Genomic DNA, 25894 nt, shown 5'->3' with positions numbered 1-25894 from the left:
CCAGGTAGTGGGTTAGCTAGCCTCGTGCTTCACCGGGCTCAGCCGAATACAATACTTACCTACAATAATTACCTACAATAACCAACGATAACTACCTAGATAAACTACCTACAATACCTAACTACAATCTAAATACATGGTTTAAGCTTTACTCGACACCATATAAGCACCATATATTTACCAGTATGTATGGCTACCTGCCCCTCCCCCTCCCTCCGAAACATAGTCTAGTAGCGTACTGACGTTACCAGTAGCCTACTGACATTACCAGTAGCCTACTGACATAACTAGTAGTCTACTGACATAACTAGTAGCCTACTGACATAACTAGTAGTCTACTGACATAACTAGTAGTCTACTGACGTTACTAGTAGTCTACTGACATAACTAGTAGCCTACTGAAGTTACAGGCATGATTCAGAAACTAGGGAGAGAGATTTTTAATTGGAGAACAATGGATTAACCTTTTCAATGCTAGTTAAGGAAACTATAGTTATCACGTTTCACATTAGAGTTATTAATTACAAAAAGGTAAGACGTGTTTTTTATTTTAATTCTGGTGTCGCTCTGAACACACAAGCTTGTTAGCTAGCTCTGGTTTAGCTCTTGAAAACTCTAGGCGGCATTATGTGTAATGTATTGGAACTGAGAGTCATGATCAACGGCTAGCTCTGGTCCAATGTTTAGTTAAGACAACTCTCTGAAGTTCAAAGACATTCAAAGTTCCTTCATAGAAGCCGCTCCTCCATAGGTATAATTCTGTGGGCCTAATTCAGATAATGCATGTCATAACAACAAGATGCCCAGCGCTCTCCTCACCCGCAAAATTTCAGTCGCATGTCACACCCTACACGACACTTGTCTGTCCAATGCATGTACATAGCTTGCCCGCTCCCTAGCAAGCTGCTCTATCCATTGGTGAAGTAATTTAATGTCGATTTCATACAGTTGAAGTCGGAAGTTTACATACACTTAGGTTGGAGTCATTAAAACTTGTTTTTCAACCACTCCACAAATTTCTTGTTAACAAACTATAGTTTTGGCAAGTCGGTTAGGACATCTACTTTGTGCATGACACAAGTCATTTTTCCAACAATTGTTTACAGACAGATTATTTCACTTATAATTCACAATATCACAATTCCAGTGGGTCAGTAGTTTACATACACTAAGTTGACTGTGCCTTTAAACAGCTTGGAAAATTCCAGAAAATGATGTCATGGCTTTAGAAGCTTCTGATAGGCTAATTGACATCATTTGAGTCAATTGGATGTGTACCTGTGGATGTATTTCAAGGCCTACCTTCAAACTCAGTGCCTCTTTGCTTGACATCATGGGAAAATGAAAATAAATCAGCCAAGACCTCAGAAAGAAATGGTAGACCTCCACATGTCTGGTTCATCCTTGGGAGCAATTTCCAAACACCTGAAGGTACCACGTTCATCTGTACAAACAATAGTACACAAGTATAAACACCATGGGACTACGCAGCTGTCATACCGCTCAGGAAGGAGTCGTGTTCTGTCTCCTAGAGATGAACGTACTTTGGTGCGAAAAGTGCAAATCAATCCCAGAACAACAGCAAAGGACCTTGTGAAGATGCTGGAGGAAACAGGTACAAAAGTATCTATATCCACAGTAAAACAAGTCGAATATCGACATAACCTGAAAGGCCGCTCAGCAAGGAAGAAGCCACTGCTCCAAAACCGCCATAAAAAAGCCAGACTATGGTTTGCAACTGCACATGAGGACAAAGATCTTACTTTTTGGAGAAATGTCCTCTGGTCTGATGAAACAAAAATAGAACTGTTTGGCCATAATGACCATCGTTATGTTTGGAGGAAAAAGGGGGATGCTTGCAAGCCAAAGAACACCATCCAAACCGTGAAGCACGGGGGTGGCAGCATCATGCTGTGGGGATGCTTTGCTGCAGGGGGGACTGGTGCACTTCACAAAATAGATGGCATCATGAGGAAGGAAAATTATGTGGATATATTGAAGCAACATCTCAAGACATCAGTCAGGAAGTTAAAGCTTGATCGCAAATTGGTCTTCCAAATGGACAATTACCCCAAACATACTTCCAAAGTTGTGGCAAAATGGCTTAAGTGTTGGAGTGGCCATCACAAAGCCCCTGACCTCAATCCTATAGAATATTTGTGGGCAGAACTGAAAAAGTGTGTGCGCGCAAGGAGGCATACAAACCTGACTCAGTTACACCAGCTCTGTCAGGAGGAATGGGCCAAAATTCACCCAACTTATTGTGGGAAGCTTGTGGAAGGCTACCCAAATCGTTTGACCAAAGTTAAACAATTTAAAGGCAATGCTACCAAATACTAATTGAGTGTATGTAAACTTCTGACCCACCGGGAATGCGATGAAAGAAATAAAAGCTTAAATAAATCATTCTCTCTACAATTATTCTGACATTTCACATTCTTAAAATAAAGTGGTGATCCTAACTGACCTAAGACAGGGATTTTTACTAGGATTAAATGTCAGGACTTGTGAGAAACTGAGTTTAAATGTATTTGGCTAAGGTGTATGTAAACTTCCGACTTCAACTGTAGGTTTAAAAATGATATAAATCATTACTTTTTTGGGGGTTCGAACCAGTTCAGAACTTTATTTTGCTGGTCGGAACACTGGAACGGAATGAAAAAAATAAAGGTTCTGTTCAGAACTAAATGATTGGAAAAGAATTGCAGTTCCAACCCCTGCTTAGAGCAAACCCTAATAGCTTGAATGCATTATGTCATGTGACCAGAGACCAATGGCTGAAAAGTTTTTTTGAAATAATCTTAGTAATGCCCTATACCCACCACTCAAATGAATTATAATGTAGTCCTTCGCATGTTTTTTCTTTCTTGTAGCTCCTCTTCAAGTATGACCTGGTAAGGTATGACATGGTCCGAGATGAGCCTGTCAGGAACAAGCAGGGCTTCTGTCAACACGTTAACAAGGGTAAGTACTCAAGTAGTAGTAGTTCACTTTAATATTATTATCTATTATTATTATTATTATTATTATTATTATTATGTAGTACCGTTTATTGGTTGTTCACAGTTGTATACCGAATTGTACTTTTTACAATCGTAGATTATTATCCCATAATGGGAAATTGGTTTGCCGCAGTTTAGAAAAAGACAAGACAAACATAACAACATTGGATCACATCAGGCCAAAATGCATGAAACGCATGTGTGAAGGCATTGTTGTTGCCAGAGAATGGTTAGGGTGTGGTGGTAGATTGGACGGAACTGAGACGGGAGAAATTTTGTTTCTAGTAGTAAATTGTTTGACGGACCCTGTCAGGATGTTCTGACTTTTCTGTTGGACTGCGCATCAAAAATGTAACAAAACCAATTGATATTTCCACCATGCGTTGCTGTCATTGAAAGACGTTGGGTTTGGCTCTTGGCTGCTTTTTTGGTGCTTTTGATAGTTACACCCATATGGAAAAATATATGTCAACAGATCAAATAGCCTCCTTCTCAAGCACTCTTTTCTAAAGATGAAGGATATTGTTTATAGAACATTCATGCTGTGCTATAGGCCAATGTTGAACTGCATTGTCCACTCTAGTTTACGTTCTCTAAAATCGCTCTGTTTCGTTAATAGGTTAATATTACAACTCAATGGTATATTATTTTCACTGTACATTACACGCATTAGGGCCAGGACTTTTTAATGGTCAGGTCACATGGTTAGGAACAACTTTATCTGTGAATGAAAGCAGACGTTCAGAAAACGTTTCTGACCAAACGATTCAGACTTTTAGACTTTCCCCTTTGTGTGTCTTCTCCCTAGGTGAGACGGGCCTTCTCTTGTCCAAGGTTAGCGCCTCCAGTCCATTCTTTGGCTATGCAGGGAGCAAACAGCTGACCGAGAAGAAGTTGATGAGGAACGTGTTTGTGAAGGGAGATGCGTACTTCAACACTGGAGATCTCATGGCTGAAGATGCTGAAGACTTTATCTGTTTCAAGGACAGAGTTGGGGACACTTTCAGGTAGAGAATCTGAATTGACATGACAATGTTTATCTGGGTTATTGTAATGAGTAACTCACCTCGTGACCCAGTGGGCAAAATAGGTTGAAATGATGTAATTTCAAACAGTTTTGTTATTGAAATTACAGTATGTCATTTCAACCAGTTTTGCCCACTGGGAAGGTTGACGTCATCTTTCACATTGAGTTAAGACAGGCATGTCAACTGACATGTGTGATGAAGGAAATGGTAAAGATATTAAGTCACTCTTTGCAGAATTACAGTACTGTATGTCATAATGACTGGATTTGCATACTGTCAAGGCATAGCTCATGACTGCTCAGTTTTTCAACATAGCTCATGACTGCGCAGTTCTTCAACATAGCTCATGACTGCTCAGTTCTTCAACATAGCTCATGACTGCTCAGTTCTTCAACATAACTCATGACTGTGCAGTTCTTTAACATAGCTCATGACTGTGTTGTTCTTCAACATAGCTCATGACTGTGAAGTTCTTCAACATAGCTCATGACTGCTCAGTTCTTCAACATAGCTCATGACTGCTCAGTTCTTCAACATAGCTCATGACTGCTCAGTTCTTCAACATAGCTCATGACTGCTCAGTTCTTCAACATAGCTCATGACTGCTCAGTTCTTCAACATAGCTCATGACTGCTCAGTTCTTCAACATAGCTCATGACTGCTCAGTTCTTCAACATAGCTCATGACAAAAGTTCATGGCCTCTTCGATGTCCTTATTTATGATATCAGATGGAAGGGTGAAAATGTGGCAACAACAGAAGTGACAGAGGTGCTTGGAATGGTGGACTTTATCCAGGAGGCCAATGTCTATGGGGTGGAAATTCCAGGTACAGCTGTCTGTCTGTCTGTCTGTCTGTCTGTCTGTCTGTCTGTCTGTCTCTCTGTGTGTGTACATGTTTGTGTCTATGTGTGGTGTACGTGTCTGTCTGTGTGTGATTCCATTTAGTAAAATACTGCGATCCCATTGCTATGCTTCTGCTTTGGCAAACACACTGTGGTGGCATGAAAGACCTTGGAGTGTTTGCAGAGTAATTGTCCCCATTTGAGATGAATGATTGATGTAATGTTTCGATTAGACCACCCAGTGGAAGATGTCATGGTCTGAGTCCCAACGGCACCCTCAAACGGCACCCTATTCCCTACATAGTGCACTACATGTGATCAAAGCCCTGTGGGCCCAGGGGTAAAGTAGTGCACTATGTAGGGAATAGGGTGCCATTTGGGTCTCACTGTGCTCCCTGCCTAGAACTGAAGTTAAAGGCCTTTTGTCACGTCCATCTTTAATGAGCCACTAGGTAATGAAAGGGGTTGAAACTGGAGTAACACGAAGTGACTAATGGGGCACCATTGTATTCACAGGAAATGAGGGAAGAGCCGGAATGGCCGCCATCATTGTGAGGCCTGAATGTGAGTTTAGCGGGAAGAAGCTATTTGACCACGTCCTCAATGAACTACCAGGCTATTCTCGTCCTCTCTTCATAAGGCTTCAGGTAAGGAACATTTGACATACTGACTTCCTTGATATGTTGTGATAAAGTAGAGGCAATTTTCAAATGTTCACTTTTGCCAGTGTTTTGATTTGTGGACTATCTTTATAAAATGTTTGTAAATTGTTTGCTTAAGCTTCTCTTACAAAGGGTAGGTCAGTAATTAGACAGGAATGAATAGGTCATCATTAGCCTACCAGCAAAGGGATGTCAATGATTGTAACAGCTCTAAGAAATACTTTGGCATGGTGGTGGCCTCTTCTGGTCACATGTGTACACTACAGCACTGACAGGTCAATGTCATTGTAGAGAACATTCCATACAGTTCTTACCAGGGCCGGGGTCAATTCCGTTTCCATTCAGGAAGTAAACAGAAATTCTGATTACAGTCATATTGTTTTGTCATTGAAAAGCAAAGTTTTGACGGGTTGTATAGTTAAGCTTTTATGTAAATATTATGCAGCGATTTGGTTTGTGTAATCTATTCGAACATTCTGCATTTGATTATCAACAGATTAATATGTCAAGAGTTTGAATATTGCTTGCCAAGTTGTCAAATTAATTATTTTAGCCTAAAGTGTCAAATTCTCTCTCTATGGTACAATATAGATTGTGAAAGTTAACTTCTGTTTGTGTCATTGAAAAATAATCCGACAGCCATGCACACAGAGAATACAGATCAGGATACAGAATAATGAAAGAGTACCATCACATCTTATTCTTGTACGTTGTAGGAATCAATGGAAATGACGGGAACCTTCAAGCAGCAGAAATTCAATCTGGTGGAGAGCGGATTCAACCCTTCAACAATCTGCGACCCGCTCTATTTCCTGGATTACTCAGAGAAGAGCTACGTTCCCCTCACAGACACGCTGTACAGCAGCATTTTGGCTGGCGAGCGGAAGCTATAGCTCTTAACCGTAGCTAAAACCACCAATAGTTTTGGTTCACCGAGACGACGGCAGCGTAGTTGTGCTGTTTCGAAGAGGGACCGAGGGACCGTCAATTGGGGTCCACTCCTTTGTAGTGTTATATATTTGATGGGAACCAAGAACTGAGAACCCCAAAACAAATTCTCATTGAATAATGTTTTCTGGTATGAGTATCCGGGTTAATAATGAATAAAGGGAAGGGTCACTTATATTGTTGACCTTGATCGGGGGGGTAAAACTCTGAGTTCTTGTGGGGTGTCGGTTTCCCTCCCTGCTCCTCCTCGGTTTCTAGATCTATTGTCAAGACGGTTCAGCTGAGAAGGCTAAATTGACTTGAGACCAGTGAACCTCGACAATCAGCACTTCCACTGTCCGTCTGTGCCATTTAATTTGCGGATGGGGTGTCCTAAAGTGTCACTAGTTCCTCCTTGATATAAAGACGAATAGTAGATAGAGGCGTTATGTGCTTCATCATGTGTTTGAGGCACTGATGACCAAATTCAATAACTTTCAAGTCATTTTGTATAAACACAACAAATTGATAAAATTCAGGAGGCACTAACCCCACAGTTTCAATAGCCAATGACGCCTCTGGTCACCCAACATTCTTCCTTCCGAACTACTACACTAACCAACGTAGATACGAAGTTTTAATATCAGTAAAATGTCCATATGCTTTGCTAGAAATAGTAGTAATTATGAGTTTTTTTTAAATACAAATAGTTAAGGCTCATGATTTAAACGAAAGTAGGTGTGCTTCGCAAAAGTATGTTTGTTAGGTGTCCTCCAGTAACTAGAGAGAGTACAGTCCACTGGCACAGCTGTAGTTCAGTAACGGAACCATGCATTATTTTACATTTACATTTTAGTCATTTAGCAGATGCTCTTATCCAGAGCGACTTACAGTTAGTGAGTGCATACATTAATTTTTTTATTTTTTTCATACTGGCCCCCCGTGGGAATCTAACCCACAACCCTGGCGTTGCAAGCACCATGCTCCTTCAACAGTTTGCCAGTTAGTGTTTACCATCTTGTGTTACTCTGAAATGTAACCCAGGTCCAAGTAGTCTTTCTTTTTTTACTCACACTGATTGAGCCTGTCCGGAGTGCCAGATGGGCGGGGTTTGGAACTTTTGGGATCTGTTCCAGTGGTTCCATTGTAAGCCCAGCTCAAGAAAACAAATACTATTTGAACCCAGGTCTGAATGTGACGCAAAGTGATTATATTTACTATGTCAGCTGATTGCTGAGAAGCTTCATTAAGGGTCCAATTCAGTCAAACCTACCTTGCACTGTTAATGCCTTATCAACATACCTTATCCCCTCAGTCAAACAACATAACATGGTTTTGGTACTGTAAAATACTAGCCTGGGTGCCATCCTGTTTGTGCTATCAGTGTTTCTCATATTTGACTTGCAATGGAGTTGGCAAGAGCACAAACAGGTCTGGGACCAGGCTAGTAAAATACCAGGCAGGCCCCCTCTTATAAGTAGATGCTCCTAGCTTTGTAATTAGGCATCTGGGTAAATAGAGATACTGCATAAACGAGGCTAAGGCAGTTTTGAGGCTAAGGCAGGTTTGACTGAATTCAGCCCTTTGCGTACTTAAAATGGGGACTGATATTAAGAGTTTTCTAAGTATAAATAGTGTTAATTTGTACAGCTATTTGAACTATGTTTTGGTGAAGAAGAATATAGTTTACAATGTCCGAAATGTTGAATTAATTGTGAATATCAAGTCCTTATGATTAGTCCAGCTAGGATTATAATATAATTTTAAGATAATTTAAGCACAATGAATGATCGCAATTAAGTTAATTTGTGCAGTGTGTGAAAATCATGAACTGAAAGCTGAATTAAGTGATTTTTAGCTTCACTGACCTCTTGTTTTACTTTCCTGTTTGGACAGCCAAACATTTATTTCACTTTGATTATTTAAAATGTTGAATACTTGGTCAAATGGTGTTTAACAGAATTTGTTTGTTTTTCATTTCATTTGATACTATTTAATTTGGGTGAATTTGTGTCCAATATGTGTATGTCAGATATGTCAACACTTCAAATGCAGATTTCAGAGTTATATGGACCACCATTTTCAACTTTTCCTTCAGACACTTGTAGTATGGAGTGATATTAGTGCCACCAGATTGTCATCTTTGCTTTTACCCGAAACCCATCTTTCCAAAATGGAAAATATGACGGCTCATTTTCCATTAACAGCTAGGGTCTTAGGGACACAACAGTAAATAGTCAAACAGAGGGATCGGACAGTCTGTTAACGTCTCGCTGTGTAAAAGCTGTTCATTAACACTTTACTTAACGCTTACAGTTATGTGTCTGGTAATAATATGCCATTTAGCAGACGCTTTTATCCAAAGCGACTTACAGTCATGTGCGCATACATTTTTACGTATGGGTGGTGCCGGGGATCGAACCCACTACCCTGGCGTTACAAGCGCCGTGCTCTACCAGCTGAGCTACAGAGGAAGTAAGGAAGAATATAGTTTACAATGTCAGACGTTCACTGTGAATATCAAGTCCTTATGATCAGTGTTGTCACGATACCATCATCGCGATACTACGATACCAGATTTTCCTTGGAAAAAAAAGAAAACACGAAGCAGATTTCAACTCTATGGTCCTTTTAAAACCTACTTCTGTAAGATATTGTGTGCTATAGCTTGCAAAATAAACAAATGTGACTGGGTGACAACACAAGGCAGTTTTTTCCAACATTAGGACTGTTTTCCTCAAGACATTTAGTCTGCTTCATGTTTTGTTTCCTTTGATTTCTTACTTCCTGTACTGAAGAAAAATATACTGAAGAAAAATATACTGAAGAAAAATATACTGAACAAAAATATACTGAACAAAAATATAAACTCAACATGCAAAAATTTCAAAGATTTTACTGAGTTAGAGTTCATATAAATTCAACGAAATCAGTCAATTGAAATGGATAGGCCCTAATCTATTGATTTCACATGACTGGGAATACAGATATTAATCTGTTGGTCACAGACACCTTAAAAGAAATGGGCCTCACAATGGGCCTCAGGATCTCGTCACGCTATTTCTGTGCATTCAAATTGCCCGATAAGCATATTAGCTTATGCCGCCCCTCCTCTTGGCACCGCCGCCCCACTTCTCTCAAACCTGAGGTGGCTTTTCTCTCTGCTCAGCTGCCAGCGCCCACCTCGACACGTGGCATTTGACCTTTAAGTGCTGCCCCAGCACAAGGTGCACCAGTGTAATGATCATGCTGTTTAATCAGTTTATTGATATGCCACACCTGTCAGGTGGATGGATTATCTTGGCAAAGGAGAAATGCTCACTAACAGGGCTGTAAACACATTTGTGCACAACATTTTTAAGAAATAAGCTTTTTGTGTGTATGGAACATTTCTGGCATCTTGTATTTCAGCTCATGAAACATGGGACCAGCACTTTACATGTTGCGTTTATATTTTTGTTCAGTGTATTATCGCGATACTGGTATCGTGACAACACTACTTATGATTAGTCTAGCTAGGATTATAATATAATTTCCAGATAATTTAAGCACATTGAATGATAGCAATGAAGTCAATTCGCACATTGTGCAGAAAGCTGGGCAAAAAATATTTTTAGCTTCACTAATACCTCTTGTTTTACTGTCCTGTAACGTTTAATTACACTTTGATTATTACAAATGTTAAACATTTTGTAAAATGGTTTTTAACAGCATTTATGTTTATCATTTAATTTGATACTATTTAATTTGGGTGAATGTGTGTCCGATATGTGTATGTCAGATACGTCAATACAATTTCAAAAACACATTTCAGAGTTATGTGGACCACAATTTTCAACTCATCGTTCAGACACTAAAGGTGTCCGTATACATAGGTTCTGTTTGCTTCTAGCAGAACTCAGCTAGGTGAAGTGAACATCTGTGCTCGCATACTCCCTAGAGACCTTTGCTTAAAACATTTGAAAAAAAAAGTGGCAATATTACTGCTGTTTGTCCCTCTTGAGCCACTGTAGCAACAACATAGCCAGAAACACTTCCTCAAAATAGTCTGAATTAATCTAAGATAAATCAAGAGATGTTTCATTAATTTAGACGTTTTTGCTGAGGAGTTCTTAGTTGCGCAATTTTACATCTAAGATGTATGAATTGGAAAAATGTGCATGAAACCTAATAGTGCACTGGAGACAGTAGGGGCCTAGCTGCTGAGCGCTCTCGTCTCTCTCATTGAAAGGCAGTAAACGCTTCATTGAAGAATCCCCTCCATAGTTCACACCCCTACTGTTGACCAATCACCGACAAAAGGGGCAAGACTTCGGCTACTGAAATGCCTCGATAAAATATTTTGTGTGCGCAAACAGCCAAAAAAGAAACCTGCCGAACACCAAAACTAACAAAAAAGTCAAAAAATTTCCTCATAATATGTGCGCAAACTGTTTTCGACTGGGAAGCATGCGATTAGGCTTAATAGTCACTAATAAATAGTATGGAGTGATATTAGTGCCACCAGATTCAATTTCCTTATACGAATTCAAAATTATTCAATTCAGATTCAATTTCTGGTGGCACTAATATCACTCCATATTATTGTCATTTGTCATCTTTGCTTTTACCCGAAACCCATCTTTCCAAAATGGAAAATATGACGGCTCATTTTCCATTAACAGCTAGGGTCTTAGGGACACAACAGTAAATAGTCAAACAGAGGGATCTGACAGTCTGTTAACGTCTCGCTGTGTAAAAGCTGTTCAGTATCACTTTACTTAACGCCGACAGTTAAGTATAATGCATTACGATGTGGTTATAATGCATCGTAAAACATGTTATAAGCATGTATGACCCCCCGTGATAAAGTCTTATCTCATAATGATCATCTCAAATTTTTGTCAGTTGAAAACATGATACATAGAGAGACATATTACAGGCCTTATAACAAGACTGATGCATGCTTACAAACAAGTAATAAAGCGTTATAGCTGCTTAAATGTTACGAGCTATTCCACCTGTTGCGTTGATTCTCTCAGGGTACTTTTACTGTGTGCACTGGGAGGACCTTGCAAGCTGCTGTCACAGGGTTTTTAACCCATTGAGGTCCAACAGCGGCGTATATGCTGTATTTGTGTTTTCCGTTGTCATCATTGAAGCCTTGATTAACACTGTTAGAACACATATTTAGCCTTGCTGATTATGGGAATAGTCTGTGCCATTGTGAACATGACATGGAAGAATGATTAAATGTTTTAAAAAAGTGATGAGTGTGTGGTTTTACCTGTACTGTGTGATTAGTAGGGTTGCAAAATTCCAGGAACTTTCAATAAATTCCCTGTTTTTCCAGAAATCCTGCATTCCTCCAAACCAAGATTTCAGGAAAACCAGCGAATGTATTGAAAGTTCCAGGAATTTTGCAACCTTAGTTATTAGTAACGCTTCTTAATTCATTTGTATAGAACTTTGGTTAGCACATAATTTATTTAGAAACGGATTAAATAATTTGAGGGCTCACAATAACTATTTAATCTCTTTTCAGTTTGTTAGTCTCCATTGAATCAGACACAGTTAACTAAATGTAGCCTGGTCCCAGATGTGCTCTTGCCGATTACATTGCTGTCATTGTTTGGCATGACAGCACAAACAGACTGGCACTCAGACTATAGAAAATGACCAAGTGCTCTCAAGTATGACAATCTGTACCGAAGCGTCTTGATATGGGCTAGTCTATTCACTGATTGGTTGGATATTAGAGGTGGCAGACAGACAGCAGATAAGCATGCAGACAATACACTTTCATCAACCCAGATTAGAGTTAGGAACGGTCAGTTATTATCACAGTAATAGAAGACAGAATGGCACTTCTTCATTTGATGTTGTTTTTTTAGAACACTGCATAAAGTGTAAATCTTTATCCTATTGACCAGTGTTTCCCAACTCCAGTCCTCCAGTAACCCCAACAGCACACATTATGTAGGACAGTGTTTCCCAACTCCAGCCCTCCAGTAACCCCAACAGCACACATTATGTAGGACAGTGTTTCCCAACTCCAGCCCTCCAGTAACCCCAACAGCACACATTATGTAGGACAGTGTTTCCCAACTCCAGTCTTCCAGTAACCCAAACAGCACACATTATGTAGGGCAGTGTTTCCCAACTCCAGTCTTCCAGTAACCCCAACAGCACACATTATGTAGGACAGTGTTTCCCAACTCCAGTCTTCCAGTAACCCAAACAGCACACATTATGTAGGACAGTGTTTCCCAACTCCAGCCCTCCAGTAACCCCAACAGCACACATTATGTAGGACAGTGTTTCCCAACTCCAGTCTTCCAGTAACCCCAACAGCACACATTATGTAGGACAGTGTTTCCCAACTCCAGTCCTCCAGTAACCCCAACAGCACACATTATGTAGGACAGTGTTTCCCAACTCCAGTCCTCCATCTTCCATTACACATGTTTGTTGTAACCCTGGACAAGCACACTTGATTCAACTTGTCAACTAATCATCAGCCCTCAATGAGCTGAATCAGGTGAGTTTGTCAGGGTGTAACACAAGGACTGGATTTGGGAAAAACTGATATAGACCACACAACATTGGATTAAAAATACAATTAATTGTGTTAAGTGAAATTATACTCTTGAGAAATAGTTAGATATTACTGTTAGCCAACAATAATGTCACATGCAAATTGAGATCAAATTCAACTCCTAATTTTGAAGAAGGAAAAAAAATACTATATTTCAAGGAAAAACATTCGGTAAGTCTATAGTTTAATGTTCAGAAGTTTGAGCCATAGAAATCGAATGTATAGGCCTAACACTAGGCTACTCTTTCCCTCTACTATACAGTCCTATCTGTTCTACCGAACGCATTTCTAGATTCTGTACAATTGCGCCCTCCCTGAATGCCTCATGCCTCACGCTTCTGTACGCATCCACAGCACACACACAGCTACTGGAATCATGGCGGATGGTCACAGCAACAACAATCATGTCCCTGTTTTACTTTCATTTTCAGCGTTCTCGCGGCCGTCCTCTGTGCCTGTTGGTTCTGGATATGAAGTGCTCATTCAAAAGTTTTTGTCAATCTACGGACGCCAAATAGACCTCCATCGTAAATTCATGATTCAATTGTATTCGGACGAGTGGGCACAGTACATTGATTTGCCGAAAGGATTCATCATATCTGAGAAATGCAAGCTACGATTTGTACCTTTGGAAACGGATGTAAGATTGTACCGTTTCGTTTTTTCATTGCAAATGTTGTATGTAATGATGCACATTATCCCCATAAAGTCAACACCTGCTACAGTACTTTGACAAATTGAATACGTTTCATAGAGGCTGAGTTTTGTAGCTTGGCCTACTTGTCTGCAAGGTCGCTGTCACAAAAACACAATTTGTTGTAGGCGAACGTTACAAATGTTAATTAGAAATACTAGCTATCATCCAACATTCATTATAGTATTTAATTTGTCATATTTCATATTTATTACATTTATATTGAATTAGTTTAGAATCTAGACTGTCTTTACTGTACTGTAGGTGGTAGTGAAGAGAGATGCATGGAAATGATCTGTCAACTTGGTGTCATTATTTATTTATTTAACGTCATGTTTCTACTGTAAAATCGAAGCCCTTCGAGCCTACTGATATCACTTTCTACATACACTACCGTAGAAGGGAAATTAATCATTTTATTTTGCTACAGTAGGCTATTTTACCAATACACCCTATTTAGTGTGAACTGGCCAAAACAAACGTAGACTTGTATCAGTATCCCTATGTCTCTTGTATTTGTGTCTCACTAATACAGTAGCCTGAGCTAAATAATCATTTTTAAAAATGCATCATATTTGCTTTTGATTAGTAAGGGCTACAAACACCAACAGTATTGCCTAAACATGGCGTGCAGAAGTTGGCATTTAAAAAACATCAAAGCTGTAATTGTAGTGTGACTGATCTAACAAGAATGGGAATGTGGGTCGTTCTTGAATTGCGGTGGCATTTGGGCATGGCATTCTGGGGGAAAAACTTTTTTTTTCTTCTATATTTGTATTTATTTGAATGTGTTTGGGTACATCGTCCCATTCTAAATCAACTAATATGGCAGCTTAATGACTTTAAATGATTTTTACCATTATGATAACATTGTGCCAGCAGTAGCAGTAGGAACACCAATGATGGTAACACCAATTAATTATTTTTGGTTATTGAGTATTTTCCTAAATGGAGGCCACAGATGCTGAAATGTAAGGTCAGTAACCCTTAAACATAATTGTATAAAGTGAATTATAATTTTGCTCACAATGTTTTTTCCCTTCATTTAAATTGACTAACACCAAGTGACACTTTGGATTTAGATTCACCAAATTGTCAATGGAATCCTCAAATGTATGACATACTAAAGGGGCGATTAGCTAATAATTGTATTATTTAAAATAGACCCCTCCCCCGATAAGTTTGCCACTGGAGGGAATGCTTAAGGTTCTTGTATATCTTTGTAATGCGTGATTTTCAAGGCGCTAACACCAAATGTCATAAAACTGAGGGACAGATATTATACTAGTGGTATTTTAATAGCCTTCTTTGTTTTTATTCATCTATACAATATATTAAATACTTTTCACTTTCTAGCATTACAAACAATTGAAAGATATTGCTAAATCCCCAAAACATGTCACTACAACTCTACACATCACTACTGGGACAAGCCAATTTGCTTACCCTAAGTACTTTAAACAATGCATACGTTTTACAGCATAAAGGACTAATGTTTGATCATGAATAAACAGCCCACTGGCCACAGACTTCAATTCAACGTCTGTTCCACATTGGTTCAAAGTAATTTCATTGAAATGAAGTGGAAACAACATTGATTCGACCACGGTGTGCCCATTGGGAGTTCAAAATGAACAAAAACATGTTTGATGTGTAACTATTTGTCATTTAAAGTGTTTTTCATGGTTGCAAAGGAAAGGGACGCAAATGCAACTACAATTCAAGAACGACCCTTGTGTAATCCTTGGGAGGTTTACTACTGATTCCTATGGCAGCTGTCAATAGAACCCCCCCAAAGGAACCACTGGCACCACTAGAGATGACAACGCCATTGAACCTTTAGTAACATAGAAATAGAATGACAAAAGTGGGCATAACCATTTCAAAGCAATGCTCTACCCATTTCAAAGCAATGCTCTACCCATTTCAAAGCAATGCTCTACCCATTTCAAAGCAATGCTCTACCCATTCCAAAGCAATGCTCTACCCATTCCAAAGCAATGCTCTACCCATTTCAAAGCAATGCTCTACCCATTCCAAAGCAATGCTCTACCCATTTCAAAGCAATGCTCTACCCATTCCAAAGCAATGCTCTACCCATTTCAAAGCAATGCTCTACCCATTTCAAAGCAATGCTCTACCCATTTCAAAGCAATGCTCTACCCATTCCAAAGCAATGCTCTACCCATTTCAAAGCAATGCTCTACCCATTCCAAAGCAATGCTTTACCCATTTCAAAGCAATGCTCTACCAATTTCAAAGCAATGCTCTACCCATTCAAAGCAATGCTCTACCCATTTCAAAACAATGCTCTACCCATTCCAAAGCAATGCTTTATCCATTCCAAAGCAATGCTCTACCCATTCAAAGCAATGCTCTACCCATTCAAAGCAATGCTCTACCCATTTCAAAGCAATGCTCTACCCATTTCAAAGCAATGCTCTACCCATTTCAAAGCAATGCTCTACCCATTTCAAAGCAATGCTCTACCCATTCAAAGCAATGCTCTACCCATTTCAAAGCAATGCCCTACCCATTTCAAAGCAATGCTCTACCCATTTCAAAGCAATGCTCTACCCATTTCAAAGCAATGCTCTACCCATTCAAAGCAATGCTCTACCCATTCCAAAGCAATGCTCTATGACGGCCATATTTGGTGTACTGATTTTGAGTAATTTATGCTAATCATGTCAGAATTGTGACAGTCTGTGTCTTTCGCAGTGGCACTTTTCAACAAAAAAAGTAGATGGACCGTTCAACTAATACCAATTATATGTTCAATGAAACTACCATAACCACTCTTGTTTTTTAGAGTGGTGGAAAAAGTACCCCATTGTCATACTTGAGTAAAAGTAAAGATACCTTGATAGAAAATGACTCAAGTGAAAGTCACCCAGTAAAATGATGCTTAAGTAAAAGTCTAAAAGTATTTCGTTTTAAATATACTTAAGTATCAAAAGTAAAAGTATAAACCATTTCAAAGTCCTTTTATTAAGCAAACCAGACGGCACAATTTTCTTTTAAATTGTTTTTAATTTATGGATAGCCAGGGGCACACCTACACTCAAGACATCATTTACAAATGAAGCATTTGTGTTTAGCGAGTCTGTCTTGATAAGGGTGTGAATTAGACCATTTGTCTGTCTGCTAAGCATTCAAAATGTAACAAGTACTTTTGGGTGTCAGGGAAAATGTATGGAGTAAAAAGTACATTATTTTCTTTAGGAATGTAGTTGAGTAATGAAGTACAGATACCAAAAAAAAAATACTTAAGTAGTACTTTGAAGTATTTTTACTTAAGTACTTTACACCAATATTTTTAAAATGATATCAATTGAACCCCTATTGTAACCATTGGCTAGTCTTACTGTCCAATGTCTGTTAAAAGATGGTCATAAATACATTATGATACACTACAATTCTTGAAGAATATAACTTATAAATACCTCATGTTCCCAGTTCAACTGTAGTACCCCATCACAACCCAAAATATAAGCTTGTTTTACTCCAATATTTGTAAACAAACACTGTATATCCTCAAAACATGATTAAAACAATACTTTTGATATCATGGATGCTTTGATATTGTTCCAATTTAAGGATTCTAGCTGTAAGTCTTGGACTAAAAGCATGATCAATGGAGAGTCTCCGTTTAAAAGTGCTTTTTAATCCAGGGCTTAACGTGTCTGGTAAACCGGACCTAGATCTTTCAAATCTTATCGTACGATTACAACCAAGTTACGGAGAGACAGTGGCAAATGAATCACTCAACTCTGACAAATGTATTTCTTTGTCGAGATGTCACAATACTATTTCTCCCTTCCTTATTAATTTTTGGTCTATAATAGCAATAGTGATATTAAAGATATGTTCAGTAAATTAATACTCTGCCGTGGCATTGAGATATTAAAAAGAGAATAAGTGAAATGCCTGACCAGTACTGGGATGAGCTGGTATAAAAGGATCAGAAGCATGTCGCTGATTCTTTTGTTGTGCTTGTCATTAAGCCGTAATCTACTGAATACACCACGGAGCTGAACCAAACCAAAACGTTCAATTCTATCATTTCTATTATACTGTAGATACTATACTTCATAGTACGTCAAATATTACGATTAAGATTCCTTTTATTGTCCAATTTTACACAAGGTCCAACGGAAATCCGTCTTCCACTTTATCCCAACCCCACTGAAAGACACACATAGTTAATATACCATAAATACTTATTTCTCCTCAAAGACAAAGCAGTCAATTAAAGCTCAGTCATTGATAATGTATGCTAAATATAAAAATATGATGGCAAAACCATAAATCATCTATTTGTTTTATATGCAGGTGACAATATTGGGGAACCTGATCCCTGCCACCACGGCCTTCTTCTGCTGTGACATGCAGGAAAGATTCCGCCCAGCTATCAAATACTTCGGTGACATCATCAGTGTGGGACAGAGACTGGTAAATTGACCCCCTTTTCATACACTGTTGTTAATTTACATTTAAACAATATGTGTATTTATATTATATTGTATGTAAATGATACATTATTTTCTGTCCATTAAGGGGACTCTTTTCTCTCAAAACCGCTTTGGGTCAATATAACTGTACAGCCTCTTTAATACCTACCTCCAGGCAAGGCGGTCCGGCGTCCTGGCAAAATAAATAGTGAGCCTATCACAAAAATGAAAACAAAATGTCAAGAAAACTGTAGGCTATTACACCCTTATTTATCATTACCGCATGTCAGAGGCATGAAAAATTTGCCAATTACATATTGGCTACAACCAGGTCTCAGAGCATTACGTATTACTCTGTATGTAAATCCGAGACACTCCATTTAGTATGATATTTTACATTTCGTATGGTGTGTATTAATTTGTGGATGTCCATCATCCGTTTCGTATCGTAGGCTATGTTACAAATTACAATTCGTATTAAATGTTACAAATTTGCTAAACGTACAATATGTTACAAATTAGCTAAACATACTATTTAACATGATGATACATACTGTCTGTCTCAGGTCTCACCCACACATTAACATGATGATACACGCTGTCTGTCTCAGGTCTCACCCACACATTAACATGATGATACATACTGTCTGTCTCTTCCTGTTTGAAAACACAGGGAGACTGTCCCAAATGGTACCCTATTCCCTATATAGTGCACCACATAGGACTCTGGTCAAAAGTAGTGCACTATATAGGGAATAGGGTGCCATTTGCGACACAACCAGAGAGGGAGGGCAGGACGCGTGGTCATGTTACTGGGCTGTCTACTGTTGAGAAACTGACCAGATACAGGGTCAGCCTCTGACGTTCCCATAACCATGTTTCTCTGGAGGTTAGAGTGAGAGGGAAGGGTAGAGAGGACAGTGTGCCCCATGTTCATGAACTGTGTGTGTGTGTGTGTGTGTGTGTGTGTGTGTGTGTGTGTGTGTGTGTGTGTGTGTGTGTGTGTGTGTGTATACATACAGTACCAGTCAAACGTTTGGACACACCTACTCATTCAAGGGTTTTTCTTTATTTTTTACTATTTTCTACATTGTAGAATAATAGTGAAGACATCAAAACTATGAAATAACACATATGGAATCATGTAGTAACCCCAAAAAAGTGTTAAACAAATCAAAATATATTTTATATGTGAGATTCTTCAAAGTAGCCACCCTTTGCCTTGATGACAGCTTTGCACACTCCTGGGCTGGCTTTTTGTGACTATGATTATTTCAGCTCATGACACATGGGACCAACACTTAAAATAATAATTAATAATATGCCATTTAGCAGACGCTTTTATCCAAAGGGACTTACAGTCGTGTGCGCATACATGTTTACGTATGGGTGGTCCCGGGGATCGAACCCACTACCCTGGCGTTACAAGCGCAATTGCTCTACCAATTGAGCTACAGAGGAACACTTTACATGTTGTGTTTATATTTTTGTTCAGTATCTCTCTCTCTCTCTCTCTCTCTCTCTCTCTCTCTCTCTCTCTCTCTCTCTCTCTCTCTCTCTCTCTCTCTCTCTCTCCCTTTTCCTCCTTTTCCATACTCTTTCTCCATCTCCCTTTCTCTCTCCTTCTCCATCTCTCTTTTACATTACGAAAACGTATGCATGCACTACTGTAAATGGCTTTGGAGAAAAACGTCTGCGGAATGGCATATATTATTATACAGATGTAGAATCTTAATTTAATCACCCTGTTGCAAGTAAAACAGGACATTTAAAACTTGTGTATTTGAGGTTTAAAAAGGCTTCTGAAGTTTGTAATTTTCACTTTGAAATTTGACTCGATTTTCCCTTACGAAAAATTTATCGGCCCCTACAAAAAATGTCCATTCATTATAATCCACATAATAATTCACATTTCCTGTTGCTGCAGGATTATTTTCCTGCTGTTGAAAACTGGCTCAAATTAAGATCATAGATCTGTATATGACATGTATATATTCCCCTCTCTCCCTCCATCCCCTCGACTGTGTAGCTCCAGGGGGCTCGTATCCTGGGGATTCCCGTTATCGTGTCGGAGCAGTACCCCAAAGGCCTGGGCAGCACGGTGCAGGAGATGGACATCACTGGAGCCAGGCTGGTGTTCCCCAAGACCAAGTTCTCCATGGTGCTGCCTGAGGCCGAGGCAGCCCTGGCCGCCCTGCCGGGGGTCCGCAGTGTTGTGCTGTTCGGGGTGGAGGTAAGGTTTAGAGAGAGGGAGACTGTCCTTGAATCCCAAATCGACTCCCAGACCGTACGCCATTTGCACTTGTGGAGATCTGAGAGGATGTGAACCAACACCAGTGGTTCCCAACCTTTTTTTGAACCGTAAAACACCTTGAAGGGATAAAACACCTAACATTTCCCTATTCATTTATTAAGTGATATTGACCTCCATCTCATCTGATCCATACGTTTTTTTATAAATTAAATAGTGTTTGTTTGAAATATTTTCATAGTTTTCATATACTGAACAAAGATATAAGTGCAACATGTAAAGTATTGGTCCCATGTTTCAAGAGCTGAAATAAAATATCCCAGAAATGTTCCATACGCACAAAAAGCGTATTTCTCTCAAATGTTGTGCACAAATTTGTTTACATCCCTGTTATTGAGCATTTCTCCTTTGCCAAGATAATCCATACACCTGACAGGTGTGGCATATCAAAAAGCTGATTAAACAGCATGATCGTTACACAGGTGCACCTTGTGCTGGGGACAATAAAATGTGCAGTTCTGTCACACAACACAATGCCACAGATGTCTCAAGTTTTGAGGGAGCATGCAATTGGCATGCTGACTGCAAGAATGTCCACCAGAGCTGTTGCAAGATAATTTTATGTTGATTTCTCTACTATAAGCCGCCTCCAACGTCGTTTTAGAGAATTTGGCCAATTGGCCTCTCAACCGCAGACCACGTGTAACCACACCAGCCCAGGACCTCCACATCCGGCGGTTTCACCTGCAGAATCGTCTGAGACCAGCCACCCGGACAGCTAATGAAACTGAGGAGTATTTCTGTCTGTAATAAAGCCCTTTTGTGGGGAAAAACTCATTCTGATTGGCTGGGCCTGGCTCCCCAGTGGGTGGACCTAAACCCTCCCAGGCCCACCCATGGCTACACCCCTGCCCAGTCACGTGCAATCCATAGATTAGGGCCTAATGAATGTATTTCAATTGACTGATTTCCTTATATGAACTGTAACTCAGTAAAATTGTTGCGTTTATGTTTTTGTTCAGTATAGTTCTTTACTCATTATTAATTTGTGTGTAACCCTTTAAGAGTGTTCCGCGAATCCACGCCCCAGCAAGATTTTTTTTTTTAGCTCCGGTAAAGTAGGTGTTTAGTTTTGAACGGTTTGTGGTGCTAGAGACGAGCGGTTTTCTGCATGGTAAAGATGCGACCACGGACACAAAGCCATGCTCCGTTTGTTTCTGTAGCAGAGGCTGTGAGGACAGCTAAGCCTAATCAGACTTGCCTGGTGCTAACGGTTTCCACAGGCAACATAAAAATGATACAAATGACTTGTGATGCACACCCCTTAAATGATACAAATGTAACAACAGCCTCAGCACACTGGACACTGGAAACAACCACACAGATGTAACCATGTACCATGTAATGTTTTATCTGACCTCCACTAGTGCTCCCAAATAAAATTCCAGGTGCATTCCACACTTTTTATAAGTGAGTGTTCCAAGAAAAAAGATCAAGATTAGGAAAAGTTTTGCGACACACCTGTGTTAAAAACCACTGGTTTACAGTAGGGCGGCAGGTAGCTAAGAGCGTTGTGCCAGTAACCGAAAGGTCGCTGGTTCTGATCCCCGAGCCGACCAGGTGAAAAATCTGTCGATGTGCCCTTGAGCAAGGCACTTTAACCCTAATTGCTCCTGTAAGTCGCTCTGGATAAGAGTGTCTGCTAAATGACTAAAATGTAATGTAAATGTATATCCAATCTGCAAAAATCTACTCAAATTGTACAGGGGTGGAGACTGTCTTCTTACATGTTGCCGCCATCTAAGGGTGTAGTTGAGTGGTGCAGCCGATTGGCCTACAGAGTGTGAAATCCCAGTACAGTACACTTTAGAACCTATGCACTTAATAACCAAATATGTGTCCTTATTAGTAGCCATTTTGTCATCAGGACTTTGAACATAGCTCTTCCTATAAGTAACCCAGACGACCTGTGTGTCTGTCTCAGACCCATGTGTGCATCCAGCAGACAGCCCTGGACCTGCAAGCGAGGGGTTTCGAGGTGCACATCGTGGCTGACTCCACCTCATCCCGCAGCATGATGGACAGAATGTTTGCACTGGAGGTAAGTATCATATTTCCATGTATTTTATTTAAATGTATATGTTCATATATTATCACATGTTCATATTATTTACATAATATCATACAAGTGTAATATGAAAACATTACACTAGCACGGGGGCGGGGGTCTCCAACATGTTAGCTCGCAGGCGACCGGTAGCTCGCAGGCTGTCAATGAGAATGAATCAGTGATATTACATGATTTCATTTGTGAACAAAGAATGCGGCAAATTAAAAAGCAACAGGGTATTGGTATCGCGATAAGACGGCTCTGCTAGGTTAGCTAAGGGATATTGGGTGAATAAGCTATTTGACTCTATTTCCATCAAATATATATGCTGCTGAAACATTTTCAACAAGTTATTTTCAACATTTATATGGTGAAAGACGGTGCTTCTAACAGCAATCCATTTAAACAATTCCATTTCAATTCCGGTCAATTCAGGAAGTGCTAGTGGGTACTTGCCACGAAATAACATTCCTCACCTGACCCACCTCCTCTTCATTTTCTCTCTCTCTTTCTATCTCTCTCTTTCTATCTCTCTCTTTCTATCTCTCTCTTTCTATCTCTCTCTCTCTTTCTATCTCTCTCTCTATCTCTCTCTTTCTATCTCTCTCTCTCTCTCTCTTTCTCTCTTTCTATCTCTCTCTCTTTCTCTCTCTCTCTCTTTCTCTCTCTCTCTTTCTATCTCTCTTTCTATCTCTCTTTCTCTTTCTATCTCTCTCTATTTCTATCTCTCTATCTTTCTCTCTCTCTCTTTCTATCTCTCTCTTTCTCTCTTTCTATCTTTCTCTTTCTATCTCTCTCTTGCTTTTTATGTCTCTCTTTCACTCCTTCTATCTCTCTTTCACTCTTTCTATCTCTCTCTCTTTCTTTCTCTATCTCTCTCTTTCTTTCTTTCTCTCTGTCTCTCTCTCTCTCTCTCTCTCTCTCTCTCTCTCTCTCTCTCTCTCTCTCTCTCTCTCTCTCTATCGCTCTCTTTCTCTCTCTCTCTCTCTCTCTCTCTCTCTCTCTTTCTCTCTCGTTCTATCTCTTTCTATCTGTCTCTCTCTCTATCTATCTCTCTTTCTATCTCTCTCAGCGAATGGCTCGCACCGGGATCATTGTCACCACCAGTGAGTCTGTCCTCCTCCAGCTGGTAGGCGACAAGGAGCACCCAAAATTCAAGGAGATCCAGAATATCATCAAGGCCAGCGCCCCCGAGTCTGGCTTGCTCTCCAAGGTCTAGACTAGGCCACACAGGGTCAATAAGGAGAAGGTAGAATTTGTCCTTATCCTCTGATCCCAGATCAGATATGGGTTTATATTCTCGTATTGGTTAAGGATATAAGTTAGGGACAACTTCTATCGTCAAGCAATGACAGAGAACCAACAGGGGTCAAGAGGTTTAAAGGGGCAATCAGCAGTTGCTACATCTATTTAAGGACTTATAAATTAATGATATGAACCCATTGATTCTTAAAGAATATAACTTATAAATGCCTCACGAGCTTAGTTCAACTTTCGTATCCCATCAGAATCCAAAATATAAACTTGTTTCACTCCCAATGTTTGTAAACAAAGTAGCCTCGTATATATTGCGTCCATAGCTCTGTCTATGAATTTGAGTGGTTACATTTCTCCAGCCCCGTCCCTCATCTTTTTCCTGCTGATTGCAACTTTAAGGTGAATTGGCGATGGACCAGTTCTCCTTCAGTCCTGGTCTGGGAAGCCCATTGTGGGGATGGACCAGTTCTCCTTCAGTCCTGGTCTGGGAAGCCCATTGTGGGGATGGACCAGTTCTCCTTCAGTCCTGGTCTGGGAAGCCCATTGTGTATGCAGCATTTTACTCCAGCTGGATTAGATATTGTGAAAATAAAACTTTGTTTTAGGCATGGACTTGACTTGAACTGGAAGTGCACATTGAGGTGATGTCATGGGACCACTACATTATCACTGACCAGTTTCCTGTTGGTTGATAAACATATACACTGGGTCTCAGACTAGGATCGGGGAAACCTGGGCTGGGCTTATTTTGGTTCCAGTTACATTTATGCACTGTGCTTTCTAGCCTGCCTGAGTACGTGGGTGAAAAAGTGCTTCATGTGACTATTATATTGTGTGTGAGTCAGGGTACGATGTAGAAAAATGAATAAACAGTATATATTTCCTAATGTATATTTCCTGTTGTTTCCATTTTTGTCAACGGCTCACAGTATGACAGTAATTAAGAATGATACTTCCTCTATTTGTATTGTGTGTTCAGTGGCGTGCCGTATTCTCATATCTGCCTGTAATGAAAAGGGGGAAATAAATATAAAAAATTGTTGAGACATGTCTACAGTACCTATCTGACTATCTGGAGTCTACAGTACCTATCTGATTATCTGGAGTCTACAGTACCTATCTGATTATCTGGAGTCTACAGTACCTATCTCACTATCTGGAGTCTACAGTACCTATCTGACTATCTGGAGTCTACAGTACCTATCTGACTATCTGGAGTCTACAGTACCTATCTGACTATCTGGAGTCTACAGTACCTATCTGACTATCTGGAGTCTACAGTACCTATCTGACTATCTGGAGTCTACAGTACCTATCTGACTATCTGGAGTCTACAGTACCTATCTGACTATCTGGAGTCTACAGTACCTATCTGACTATCTGGAGTCTACAGTACCTATCTGACTATCTGGAGTCTACAGTACCTATCTGACTATCTGGAGTCTACAGTACCTATCTGACTATCTGGAGTCTACAGTACCTATCCGACTATCTGGAGTCTACAGTACCTATCTGACTATCTGGAGTCTACAGTACCTATCTGACTATCTGGAGTCTACAGTACCTATCTGACTATCTGGAGTCTACAGTACCTATCCGACTATCTGGAGTCTACAGTACCTATCCGACTATCTGGAGTCTACAGTACCTATCCGACTATCTGGAGTCTACAGTACCTATCTGACTATCTGGAGTCTACAGTACCTATCTGACTATCTGGAGTCTACAGTACCTATCTGACTATCTGGAGTCTACAGTACCTATCTGACTATCTGGAGTCTACAGTACCTATCTGACTATCTGGAGTCTACAGTACCTATCTGACTATCTGGAGTCTACAGTACCTATCTGACTATCTGGAGTCTACAGTACCTATCTGACTATCTGGAGTCTACAGTACCTATCTGACTATCTGGAGTCTACAGTACCTATCTGACTATCTGGAGTCTACAGTACCTATCCTATCTGGAGTCTACAGTACCTATCTGACTATCTGGAGTCTACAGTACCTATCTGACTATCTGGAGTCTACAGTACCTATCTGACTATCTGGAGTCTACAGTACCTATCCGACTATCTGGAGTCTACA

General features: G+C 39.8%; 2 protein-coding genes across 2 annotated transcripts in view; both read left to right on the top strand.

Annotated features, from left to right (window-relative positions):
* The window catches only part of slc27a6 (solute carrier family 27 member 6), a 41046-nt gene extending 33676 nt beyond the window's left edge, over positions 1-7370 (top strand). Inside the window, exons 6-10 of the mRNA XM_041897339.2 lie at positions 2874-2964; positions 3811-4009; positions 4760-4857; positions 5390-5520; positions 6252-7370. Coding sequence (XP_041753273.2) covers positions 2874-2964; positions 3811-4009; positions 4760-4857; positions 5390-5520; positions 6252-6428 — 696 coding nt within the window. The 3' untranslated portion in view covers positions 6429-7370. The remainder of the gene's footprint in view (positions 1-2873; positions 2965-3810; positions 4010-4759; positions 4858-5389; positions 5521-6251) is intronic.
* Positions 7371-13214: 5844 nt separating this feature from the next.
* Positions 13215-24696, top strand: isoc1 (isochorismatase domain containing 1). Its single transcript, XM_041897340.2, has 5 exons — positions 13215-13679; positions 18069-18188; positions 20217-20420; positions 22423-22539; positions 23621-24696. The coding sequence occupies exons 1-5, from the start codon at positions 13365-13367 to the stop codon at positions 23765-23767; spliced, it is 903 nt and encodes a 300-aa protein (XP_041753274.1). The 5' UTR covers positions 13215-13364; the 3' UTR covers positions 23768-24696.
* The last annotated feature ends 1198 nt before the right edge of the window (positions 24697-25894 follow it).

Source organism: Coregonus clupeaformis, chromosome 15 (genome assembly GCF_020615455.1).
Source record: "Coregonus clupeaformis isolate EN_2021a chromosome 15, ASM2061545v1, whole genome shotgun sequence".
Classification (NCBI taxonomy): Eukaryota; Metazoa; Chordata; class Actinopteri; order Salmoniformes; family Salmonidae; genus Coregonus; species Coregonus clupeaformis.
The sequence above is the reverse complement of the archived record's forward strand: the minus strand, read 5'-3'. Positions and strand labels throughout refer to the sequence as shown.